Source organism: Cydia strobilella, chromosome 17 (genome assembly GCF_947568885.1).
Source record: "Cydia strobilella chromosome 17, ilCydStro3.1, whole genome shotgun sequence".
Lineage (NCBI taxonomy): Eukaryota > Metazoa > Arthropoda > Insecta > Lepidoptera > Tortricidae > Cydia > Cydia strobilella.
In genome coordinates, this window is record NC_086057.1 from 11,481,371 (window position 1) to 11,493,998 (window position 12,628).

Genomic DNA, 12,628 nt, shown 5'->3' on the forward strand with positions numbered 1-12,628 from the left:
TCGCGAACCACGGTTTGCCGACATCTGGACATTGACAATAGCTACGCGTACGCGTATTCGGACATAACGTAGCTCATGCTTGTATTGGTTCCCCTTACTCCTTAGTCGTCTGAGTTGGTGATAATAAAAGCCCTGTACCTACTCTAAATATAGACCAGACTACAGTTTATAATATTAGCTATTCCGTTTGGGCAGTTACTGTGGAAACATAAATTAGCATTGGTGCATTGCAGAATTTTCATGCTGTAAATCTAAAATTGAGAAAGTGGAAGTTGTTATTATTTCCTACATTTACATAGGTTGAATTTATACCAGGGATGTTGCGGATGCCGATTTTCGACATGGATGCGGATGTCGAGATTAGGCACATAAAAAACGTCAAATATTACACTTTAGTAATTTTTGCTAGTGTAATATGCCCCACAATCGCATTACTATACTAAAGTCCCAATAAAACAAACTTTTCACTTCTTGTCGCTGTCCATCATAGGCTAAAGTGCTCGATCGACGAATCACAAAAACGAAACGAGATTCCTATTGGCTAATGACGAAATTAGCTAGCACTTACGGCGCCGCTAAGACGTTCCCGTACCTACCTGTTTCACATCCGCATCCGCATTAAGCTCCACATCGATTTTATACGGATGCGGATGTTGAAAATAATGCGGAAGTTCCGCGGTTGCGGATGCGGAAGCGAATATTCGCAACATCCCTGGTTTATAAATGACAATAAATGTTTTCATTTCATTTCATATACTACCATCTTAGATCTAGTGGTTGGATCTATAGAGAATGTAGGAATAACATTTATTTTAATTTTTTTTTTTTTTATAAATAACCATTTATTTTTACCCATCTATGAAATGAAATATTGGTCAAATTCATACCTGTCAATTTATCCACCAACTTCTTTCTCATAATGGTTGATGATTTATTTGATAGGTCAACAACAAATACTAAAATGGAGACCACATTTTTTTAATTTACTTGGAGCCAGTGTTAATCTAAATACACAGAGTTGATTATTGTGTTAATTGAATGAAAAATGTAATTCAAAAATATTTAAAATTCCTAATTTGTCAGTTAAGAGGTTTTATATCGAAGTTAGATTAACAAAATCTATGTGGAATTGTGGATTAAGTATAGAGCTGTAATCTGCTATTTCACATCAATACTACAGGCAATGCTTCATATATACACAATCTTGGTCACAAAAATATCCATTCAGTTGTCTTATAAGTGACAAGTTCTTGGGATATTAACTAAACCAAAGTTGTCATTTCAAAACAAAGATTTAACAACAGCATTGTTCTAGACGAAAAAGTGGCAACTAGTTTTCATATTAGCAAAACAATGCCAGTATAGCATAGCAGCATAGTTTCCATTCCCACATTGTAGAAATTTGCCATAAAAAGTAAACAATAGCTGAAATGGATTATTGAGAAAATTGTTCACTAACTAAGGTTCAATTAATCTAGTTTTAATTTTAGCACAGTGTGTTGTTACTGTCTGTTTATTTGTAGTATACATGTTATCCAAAATAATAAAATTATCATTTGAGGTAAAGTTTGTACCAACTTAGTACTTACATTTCATATGAGCTCCATCATCTTAGGAAAGTGTCTGTTTTTTAATGCGGGGGGTTTCGCCCCTCGAGCCCCCCTCTTCGGGGGCTTCGCCCCCCCGTCCCCCCTTTTGTCACTCTTCTTGTCCTTGTCCTAAACTGCGTAGGAACGTATTCATCAGTTTTGACAACTGAATGCGCTAGAGCCGTGTTGAAGGAAATTTGTATGAGAACTTTAACATTTTTTTTCTCAAAAACTATGGGGTTCCGCACCATTAGACTTGGTGGGGAGATTCCTTATGATGAGTACTTTCTATAAAAAAAATATGAGCCCTGAACTCCGCGTCAGCTAAAGTGCAGGCCTACCATAAAATCCTATTACCAACCACTTGTGACACTAACATTAATGCCTAGTATGTTTGACCAAGCGCTAGCAAAGGTCTCCATTTCAGCTTGGGTGAAAATGCTTTCGTATGTTTGGATGTTCTTCTCTGCAGGTCACATTTCTCAACCGATTCTTGTAAAATTTTGTGAGCAGGATCAGTAATTATACATATAAAAAAAAATCTGTCATTTTGTTCTTTGGAAATGTTCAATTGGCATAAAGGCCTTTAGTTCCAGTAGGATCTTGTTACAAACTACTTATGACACTACACTAACATTAATGCTTAGTATTTTATAATAGAGATTACCTAAACCATTGGCATAAATGATTAAGTATTATTATACTTATTGCATTGTATTTATTGACCAAAACTCTCAAAAGGCCAATCAGAAATAAATTTTTAGTTCTTTGCAAGTGTTTTCTGAGATTATAGAAGTCATGTTCTATGATCTCCACTTGTCCACTTATAAGGAAAAAACCTTGTAAGACAATGTCTACATTGGTGAAAATGATTGTAAACGTTGAATATAAGTAAGTTTAATAATAACGCTTATGTCTTTTGCAGGTAAAATAAGTTTATTGCCGTACATACAACCAACCTCAAAACCCCAGTTTTACATACATCGTCACTGTAGTAATCACGCGGAGTTAGGTGCAAGAGTAATGTATTCTTTTAAAACTACGAATGCTGGATAGACTCATTTTACATAAAACAAAACACCTGAGAGCTTAGCATAATTTTCTACGGAGGAAAATTATTTTATCCGCCTACAGTGCCTAAGGCTGCCGTGACATATTTTTATGCATACGAAATAAACTGATTAAAAGTAGAATTTGATATGAAACACTTACCAAAATTACCGACGAGATAAGATAAAATTGTTGACAAATAGTCCTCACTTCACAATCAAATCACAGCACATAATTATAAAACTCGTAAGTAAGTAAACACACAACACATACGTCACTCGTAACAGTCCGCCATTTTATAAAACTATTTGGTGTACCACAGACAACGAAAAGCATGATAGTAAGTGATGTCCTAAAACCGGTATATAAAAAATAAAAATAATATTGCGACCGTTTTAATGTTAGCTTGAATATCTTTTGTTATTACAAATTGACTGAAATTGACAGCACAGTGACAGCTCAAGTGAGCTCGTTTTATTTATCATTAGTATCATTAATCATTACAAAATATATTTTCCATAAACGAGAAATGCCTAGAAGATTATAAAATGCCAGCCAAATTGCGAAATATGTTCGAACAATTGACATCAATACGCAATTCTGTTTATGTTCTGAGTAAACGCAAGTCATTTAAATATGGGGTGCCATTTATTTTGTTTGTTGTAGGAGGATCTTTCGTGCTAAGAGAATGGACTCAAATCAGGTTACACATTACAGTAATTTTATATTCAAACACCCATTCCCATCTATCATCTATGTCCGGCGGGGACAAATGGGAATACACCCTGCTGTCTTGCATCTGAAAATAATAAGTTAAATTTTTAACGCTTAGCCATTATTTTATTTTTTTACTTGAAGATTGCTAAAGTGCAATTAAATAGTGGGCCCAATGCAAGTTATATATATAGCAAAACTGTAGGCTGTAATTCTTTGCAGACTAAAATGATGATGGGTAATAGTAGTCGCCTCCGCGGCGTAGGCCTCCCCCAAGCTCCTCCACAGTGCTCTGTCCTGAGCCTTACGCATCCAATCAACACCTGTTATTTCAGTGAAGACATCAATAATTACATTAGTACTTAATTATGTGAAAGTGAAACTCCAGCCTACCAGTACCGTTTGATCCTATTCATGTCCTGACCTTTTTAAAAAATTTAAGTAAATATGTTTACTATAGCTAGTAAACATATTTACCTAAATTTTTACCAATACCTACTAAAAATGAGATGACTCATGCTGTCTTGGAAATGATTGCACAATGTTTTCTTTTCTTTCTATACAGTCAGTTTAGGTATTTTCTAGATTAGTTTAGAAATATAAATGGAAGAACCCTATTTTGTAACATTTAATCTCACTCCACTACAGGTATTAAATTAAACAGGTGTGCTTAAAAATTAAAATGTAACTTTTTTTCTAGATATCAATTCTCTCAAGTAAAAGGAGTGAGCAAAGCTGAGGCAGAGAAGATGGGCCTAAATAAAGCTAAAGATGTGACCCTCGAGGGCACTTATGATGAAATTCAGAAGCTGGACATAGATAACTGGGAAAATAAACGAGGACCGCGCCCCTGGGAACCTGATACTCAGCCTAAGAAAACATAATCATACTGCCATGATGTTATTTGTTGTTAAATAATGTAAATAGTTAGAATGTAATCAATAAAATGGTTTGTTTGTTAATTCAATAAGCTTGTATTGTACTTGCTTTCAATCATTCTGTTTTTCACCAATATTTAGAATCTCCAGTGACAGGAGTCCTGTCAATATACATTAGTTTGGTATGCGGTAAATGACCTGCATTATTATCCGTTCATCCATCTTTCATGAATTCACCTTAGGCAAAGGGCTAGTATTATATTATAAGTAATTATGACCCGTCCTTTATAAGCTTGTAGGTACATGAGTTTCCTTCTCCCTTGTTCCTGATAAAGGACGTTACAACAAGCAGAGCATCGACATACACAAATGCGTAGTAGGCACAAAGTAGGACATTCTAATAGGTACGTATATAGGTGTCTAGTGTCTACTTATTAGTACGGTGTTCGATTGTAAATTGTATGACAACGAGAGGTCTACCGATGATCAGTGTGACTGTTGTTAGTAAAATGAAACTGCTAGAAACGTGCCGACACCATTATTAGAATTATTCACTACTTCGTAGAAAGCCAATGTCGCAGTCACCTATTTTTACGCGACTGCGTAAATGCCTACCTAATTATAAAAGAAAAAGTAGGTAGGTATATAAGTACCTACGTATATCGACTGCGGTTACTGAACTAGACAGAATGGACCGGTCAACTTTTTTGCGATAGCTATCATGTGCTAATATTAAATTTCTCATGAACAGCATGTCGACTGAGATCCAAGTTATTACCGAATTCAAGCAAATCTTTAACCAGACTAACAAAAAAAAAAATTATCTTACCTATCATCAAATTCAACACCTGAACTGAACATTAACCAGACCTTTGTATTTGCAAATTTTACAAATGGACCAAATGGTCAGTTAATTATGTTGCATATCTTCAGTTGTTATTATTAGATATATTATAAATGTTAAGGGGCTTCTAAACGGACCATATATTATTTTCACTGCAATATGTGGCCAGCAACTATTGGTGTCCCTCTCTTACTCACATGTTAGAGAAAGACACCAATAGTTGCCGGCCACATATTGCAGTGAAAATATGGCCCGTTCGATTTGTACAAATAGCTACCTACGAAATAATAGACTGATGTGAAGTTAAGAAATTTAACTGCGCGTCGATGTTGTTGTAATTGCCTATACTTCTAGAACTTTTCAGAAATATCTATATTTTTATTATTGTCTGCAAACCTACTTATTAACATTTCATCTGTTTGTTTTGATCAATAACCCCCATGACGTCACAAAGAAATTTGGATCAGCCGACTTTGACGCATGCGTTCTAGAAACATTCATAGTTCTGTCTCACCTCATTATATGGCGACAGAAAGAAACACATTTTAACCTCGGAATACCTCGTGTTTTGTCGTGTCGTCTCGGGTGAAAAATTGATTGCGCTGTCGTTGTCTATAAAAAGGGGTCGCTGCTTATTGGCCGACGCATTTCAAAGCGAAAACTCGAAAAAGGAACTTTGCTAGCGTGTGACTCTTCAGAGTTGTTTGTTGAAGATAATAATTATTGTGTTTTATTACGAAAAATTCTAGTGACTAGGTGAGTACATCATATTTGTTTTAAAATAGGGAAAGTTGTTCTAGATTGCAGAATTTGTTCCATCTAGAAGACATCCATAACCTCGAGATAGATTGCTGATATTTCCTATCCGCCATTTTGAAGTGAAGACTTCGAATCGAACAAAGAAATAGAATTTTACACGTAATATAACCGTCAGTTTTTAACTCAATTTTGTTCTGTCTTTGGTTAACCGAAAAGCAGTGATATGTTCTAAACACTATGGTTTCACAACATAAATGCACTTCTGAGATTTAGTTGCGTCATGCATGTTTCTAACAGGAAGCCATACGTGCGTATTTTGCCGTGACCTAAATTGAATTTTACTGTTGACCTGCCGACTGACCTGGTTGTATAGACTCTAAATTCAATATAAAACTAAGTATGTGTCGTGTTATAACGGAAGCCTTTTGTGTTTTTTTTTAAGAATGTTGAATTACTAGGGCGTACACTACTTTGGGAACAAATTTGTGTTTTTTTCGTACTTATATCCTATACCACTGAAGGGCTTCGCCACTTATTCTTTAATATAATAATTATGACATCCATTTCAGTTTACTAGGGCGTAACCAACTCTTGGCTGTTGTGTTGCAATAATTATTTTAAACTTATTTTTGTTGTTATAGGACAAAATGCAGATCTTTGTGAAGACGTTGACGGGTAAAACCATCACCTTAGAAGTTGAACCGTCAGATACTATTGAGAATGTGAAAGCCAAGATTCAGGACAAAGAGGGTATCCCTCCGGATCAGCAGCGTCTCATTTTCGCTGGTAAGCAGCTGGAAGACGGCCGCACACTCTCTGACTACAACATACAGAAAGAATCAACCCTCCACTTGGTACTTCGTCTGCGCGGTGGTATGCAGATCTTTGTAAAGACTCTGACTGGTAAAACCATCACCCTTGAGGTTGAGCCTTCAGATACTATTGAGAATGTTAAAGCCAAGATTCAAGATAAGGAAGGTATCCCGCCAGACCAGCAGAGACTGATCTTTGCAGGCAAGCAGTTGGAAGATGGCCGCACCCTCTCTGACTACAATATCCAGAAGGAATCCACTCTTCACTTGGTACTCCGTCTTCGTGGTGGTATGCAGATCTTCGTCAAGACCCTGACTGGCAAGACCATCACCCTAGAAGTTGAGCCTTCTGACACTATCGAAAATGTCAAGGCTAAAATTCAAGACAAAGAGGGTATCCCTCCAGATCAGCAACGTCTCATTTTCGCCGGTAAACAATTGGAAGATGGCCGCACGCTCTCAGACTACAATATCCAGAAGGAATCCACTCTTCACTTGGTACTCCGTCTCCGTGGTGGTATGCAGATTTTCGTCAAGACCCTGACTGGCAAGACTATCACCCTAGAAGTTGAGGCTTCGGACACTATTGAGAATGTCAAGGCTAAAATTCAAGACAAAGAGGGTATCCCTCCAGATCAGCAACGTCTCATTTTTGCTGGTAAACAATTGGAAGATGGCCGCACGCTCTCTGACTACAACATCCAGAAGGAATCCACTCTTCACTTGGTACTCCGTCTTCGTGGTGGTATGCAGATTTTCGTCAAGACCCTGACTGGCAAGACCATCACCCTAGAAGTTGAGGCTTCAGACACTATTGAGAATGTTAAAGCTAAAATTCAAGACAAAGAGGGTATCCCTCCAGATCAGCAACGTCTCATTTTCGCTGGTAAACAATTGGAAGATGGCCGCACGCTCTCCGACTACAATATCCAGAAGGAATCCACTCTTCACTTGGTACTCCGTCTTCGTGGTGGTATGCAGATTTTCGTCAAGACCCTGACTGGCAAGACCATCACCCTAGAAGTTGAGGCTTCAGACACTATTGAGAATGTTAAAGCTAAAATTCAAGACAAAGAGGGTATCCCTCCAGATCAGCAACGTCTCATTTTTGCTGGTAAACAATTGGAAGATGGCCGCACGCTCTCTGACTACAATATCCAGAAGGAATCCACTCTTCACTTGGTACTCCGTCTTCGTGGTGGTATGCAGATTTTCGTCAAGACCCTGACTGGCAAGACCATCACCCTAGAAGTTGAGGCTTCAGACACTATTGAGAATGTTAAAGCTAAAATTCAAGACAAAGAGGGTATCCCTCCAGATCAGCAACGTCTCATTTTCGCTGGTAAACAATTGGAAGATGGCCGCACGCTCTCCGACTACAATATCCAGAAGGAATCCACTCTTCACTTGGTACTCCGTCTCCGTGGTGGTATGCAGATTTTCGTCAAGACCCTGACTGGCAAGACCATCACCCTAGAAGTTGAGCCTTCTGACACTATTGAAAATGTCAAGGCTAAAATTCAAGACAAAGAGGGTATCCCTCCAGATCAGCAACGTCTCATTTTTGCTGGTAAACAATTGGAAGATGGCCGCACGCTCTCTGACTATAATATCCAGAAGGAATCCACTCTTCACTTGGTCCTCCGTCTTCGTGGTGGTATGCAGATTTTCGTCAAGACCCTGACTGGCAAGACCATCACCCTAGAAGTTGAGGCTTCAGACACTATTGAGAATGTTAAAGCTAAAATTCAAGACAAAGAGGGTATCCCTCCAGATCAGCAACGTCTCATTTTCGCTGGTAAACAATTGGAAGATGGCCGCACGCTCTCTGACTACAATATCCAGAAGGAATCCACTCTTCACTTGGTACTCCGTCTTCGTGGTGGTATGCAGATCTTCGTCAAGACCCTGACTGGCAAGACCATCACCCTAGAAGTTGAGGCTTCAGACACTATTGAGAATGTTAAGGCTAAAATTCAAGACAAAGAGGGTATCCCACCAGATCAGCAAAGATTAATTTTCGCCGGAAAGCAACTTGAGGATGGGCGCACTCTGTCAGACTACAACATCCAGAAGGAATCTACCCTCCACCTGGTACTTCGTCTTCGTGGTGGTATGCAGATCTTTGTGAAGACCTTGACTGGTAAAACTATCACTCTTGAAGTTGAGCCTTCAGACACAATTGAAAACGTAAAAGCCAAAATCCAAGACAAGGAAGGCATTCCTCCCGACCAGCAACGTCTCATCTTTGCCGGTAAACAATTAGAAGATGGCCGCACACTTTCAGACTACAATATTCAAAAAGAATCTACTCTTCACTTGGTACTGCGTCTCCGTGGTGGTATGCAGATCTTTGTGAAGACCCTGACTGGCAAGACCATTACCCTTGAAGTCGAGCCTTCTGACACCATCGAAAATGTCAAGGCTAAAATTCAGGACAAAGAGGGTATCCCCCCAGATCAGCAAAGATTAATTTTCGCCGGAAAGCAGCTTGAGGATGGACGCACCCTGTCTGACTACAACATCCAGAAGGAATCCACCCTCCACTTGGTACTGCGTCTGCGTGGTGGTATGCAGATCTTCGTAAAGACCCTGACTGGCAAAACTATTACCCTTGAAGTCGAGCCTTCAGATACTATCGAAAATGTCAAGGCTAAAATTCAAGACAAAGAGGGTATCCCACCAGATCAGCAACGTCTCATTTTCGCTGGTAAACAATTGGAAGATGGCCGCACGCTCTCTGACTACAATATCCAGAAGGAATCCACTCTTCACTTGGTACTCCGTCTCCGTGGTGGTATGCAAATCTTCGTCAAGACCCTGACTGGCAAGACTATTACTCTAGAGGTTGAGCCTTCAGACACAATTGAAAACGTAAAAGCCAAAATCCAAGACAAGGAAGGCATTCCTCCCGACCAGCAACGTCTCATCTTCGCCGGAAAACAATTGGAAGATGGCCGCACGCTCTCCGACTACAATATCCAGAAGGAGTCCACCCTTCATCTGGTACTTAGATTGAGAGGTGGCATGTAATAACCGACACTGCCTGTTCACTGTTCATGCCAAATATAAATTAACTTGCTAAACAGGTGAAATAAAGCGTTGTCATTTACTGAATTCATATATTTTCTTTCAACAATACCACCTCAGTTTACACCTACTTCTCCCGTTGTAGTCCGTTGAAAACATGTCTGTCGCACTTGCGTACTACAAGTGCGAAAGAGAGGGAACGCGTCGAATGTGATTCGCGGTAGGGCCTCTTTACCATAACCACATGTTTTCAACGGACTAAGTACAACGGGAGAAAGTTTCTATAGATCTACCACTGGCACACTGCATTCGATTCGCATGTCGCTGCAACGTGCGAGCGGGATGTGCCTTTCCCTACTAAAATAATAATTAATATTGCGTGCAGCAATTTTTGAATACTATATAATTATTCCATATTTTAATTAATGTTATTAGAGCTCGATACCTAACATAGATGATGGGCGTTTTCTAAAATAAATATTGAAAACCTGATTCTCACAGATCCTGGTGTTTTTGGGTTCTTTCAACTCGGAATCCCTAGCATATCCTGATGATAAAAAAAAATGTTCCAAAAATTTGTATGAAAATTGTACATTCTACTACGTCACCCACTTGCAAATGAAAAAATTCACACTAAAACGTGACTTAATGGAATGGACATTTTAGGACATCTTTTTAAGGTTCCGTACCCAAAGGGTCCCCCTATTACTAAGACTCCGCTGTCTGTCACACCAGGCTGTATCTCATGAACCGTGATAGCTAGACAATTGAATTATTCACAGATTATGTAGGTATTTCTGTTGCCGCTACAAATACTAAAAACAGAATAAAACAAATATTTAAGTGGGGCTCCCATACAACAAACGTGATTTTTTGTCGTTTTTAGGGTTCCGTACCAAAAAGGATCGATTTGGGAATAGTTTTAATGAAATGATTTTTTTTAAAGGCAGGATGGAGAATGTTATCGATTCTGAGTCGAATAAGCCCAAGAATGGCATATGAGAGAATCAGGTTTTCAATATTGATTTTAGAAAACGCCCAGATCCGCGATTATATGAAAGGTTAAACCATGGAGACTGTATAAAGGAGCCAAATCTCTATGTATGAAAAGTGTCCATCAAAAAACAGTAATTAGGCGGCGCCACCATACACCGAAATACTACCAAAAACAACCTACGTAATTTGGTCGGGTTATTTGTTGCCTTATATGGTTCATGTTATTACTCATGTCCCAGAGCCTAACTAGCGCCACCGGAGAGATTAGGAACTATTATTTAAAGCTTAACGCGGTCACTTTTACAACAATTCTGCCATAAGAGATTGCGATCCTTTCTATACCATCCATAGGTTAAACCGTCAGATAAAGGGGAAGAACATAGTCCCCATAGATTTGTATAAAGTCCCGTAACACACCATCGCACCGCACCGCGACCTTGGAGCAGTTCTAGGAATAGAATAGGTAGTACTGGCGTGGGCTTCCACACTATCGCACCGAACTGTCAAAACGGTGCGATCCTACGACTGCCGCACACGTGCGCCAGTGTTGCCAAGTGTCCCATATTTCCATGAAAAACATCGGTTCGACGGTTCGGTGCGATAGTGTGATAGGCAAAGAGTAGTATAATATATAGGAGAGTGATAGCCCACGCCAGTACTACCTATTCCTAGAACTGCTCCAAGGTCATTGTGCGACGCACCCATAAGTAAGAACAAGAAAGAGATATCGCTTTCTCACTCTTACTTATGTGTGCGTCGCACAATGACCTTGGTGCGGTGCATGGTGTGTTACAACCTTAAAGTTAAGCGCCTACATACTTCGCGCCGCGATTCGCGCACGAGTGTGGAGGGCCCTATAGATATACTGGCAAATAAGGGTATGCACGCATGAGCAACTTTTGTCGCCGCGACTATTTTGTCACTCACATCAAGGGCCCTCCACACTCATGCGCTAATCACGGCGCGAAGCAGCGAACGGAAGTGTGGCGTCGATTTCGCAGATTGTTCACGCCTTCGCGCCTAGTTCCCCGTTTTTTGTCGGTTTATTAGCCCGCGTCAAAGGAGGCGCAAAGCGCGAACTGGCAAGACTCCACATTACACACTAATTGACTCATATAATAATAATACTACTTCTACATGACATTAAAGCTCTCCAAGGGGCCTCTACGTGTTGGATCTATATCCCCACGCAAGCCTATCAAAAGACCGGGATGCATAGGCCCGTGATATCCAAGGAGATACTAATAATATAGAATAAGTTATGTTTATTAACTATTTATATTTACTCACTTATGTTTCTCCTTGGCAAACGAGAACTGGCACAAACTTGTGGTACAAAGTGCTGCGGGCCGCAAGGCGGTATGGGAGAGTAAGGTGCTACACGGGCGGTTCTACAAGGCCCTCACGGGACCCGATGTAGACCTGCTCGCGTCGGTGAACTGGTTACGATTCGGGGACCTCTTCGGAGAAACCGAGGGTTTTGCCTGTGCAATTGCGGACGAAGTTATGATGACGAACAACTATCGGAAATATATCCTGAAGGACGGTACGGTCGACATTTGTCGGGCATGCCGCCGTCCCGGAGAGTTACTCAGGCATATCATTTCCGGTTGTTCTCATCTTGCTAACGGCGAGTACTTGCACAGACATAATCTCGTAGCCAGGATTATTCACCAGCAGCTTGCTCTTCTATACGGCCTTGTGGACTGCGAAGTACCGTACTACAAGTATTTACCTGTGCCAGTTCTCGAGAATGGTCGTGCCACGCTCTATTGGGATCGATCTATCATCACTGACAGGACTATTGTAGCCAATAAGCCTGACATTGTGATAATAGATCGATCGCAGCGCCGGGCCGTGCTCGTTGACATCACCATCCCCCATGATGAGAATCTCGTGAAAGCCGAGAAGGATAAGTCCAGTAAGTACCTAGACTTGGCTCACGAGATAACCGCC

The 12,628-nt window shown here is 40.0% G+C and overlaps 2 protein-coding genes across 3 annotated transcripts in view; both read left to right on the forward strand.

The window, feature by feature from the left end:
• Positions 1–3,125: 3,125 nt before the first annotated feature.
• Positions 3,126–4,315, forward strand: LOC134748737 (cytochrome c oxidase assembly protein COX16 homolog, mitochondrial). The gene is made up of 2 exons (XM_063683513.1): positions 3,126–3,342; positions 4,054–4,315. The coding sequence occupies exons 1-2, from the start codon at positions 3,188–3,190 to the stop codon at positions 4,235–4,237; spliced, it is 339 nt and encodes a 112-aa protein (XP_063539583.1). The 5' UTR covers positions 3,126–3,187; the 3' UTR covers positions 4,238–4,315.
• Positions 4,316–5,673: 1,358 nt separating this feature from the next.
• Positions 5,674–12,628, forward strand: part of LOC134748710 (polyubiquitin-A) — a 272,025-nt gene continuing 265,070 nt past the window's right edge. Inside the window, exons 1-2 of one of the 2 annotated variants that reach the window (XM_063683481.1) lie at positions 5,674–5,831; positions 6,476–9,694. In XM_063683481.1, coding sequence (XP_063539551.1) covers positions 6,482–9,679 — 3,198 coding nt within the window. In that variant the 5' untranslated portion in view covers positions 5,674–5,831; positions 6,476–6,481 and the 3' untranslated portion in view covers positions 9,680–9,694. Of the gene's footprint in view, positions 5,832–6,475; positions 9,764–12,628 lie in introns of those variants that run through there. The other variant, XM_063683480.1, reaches the window with a different exon arrangement.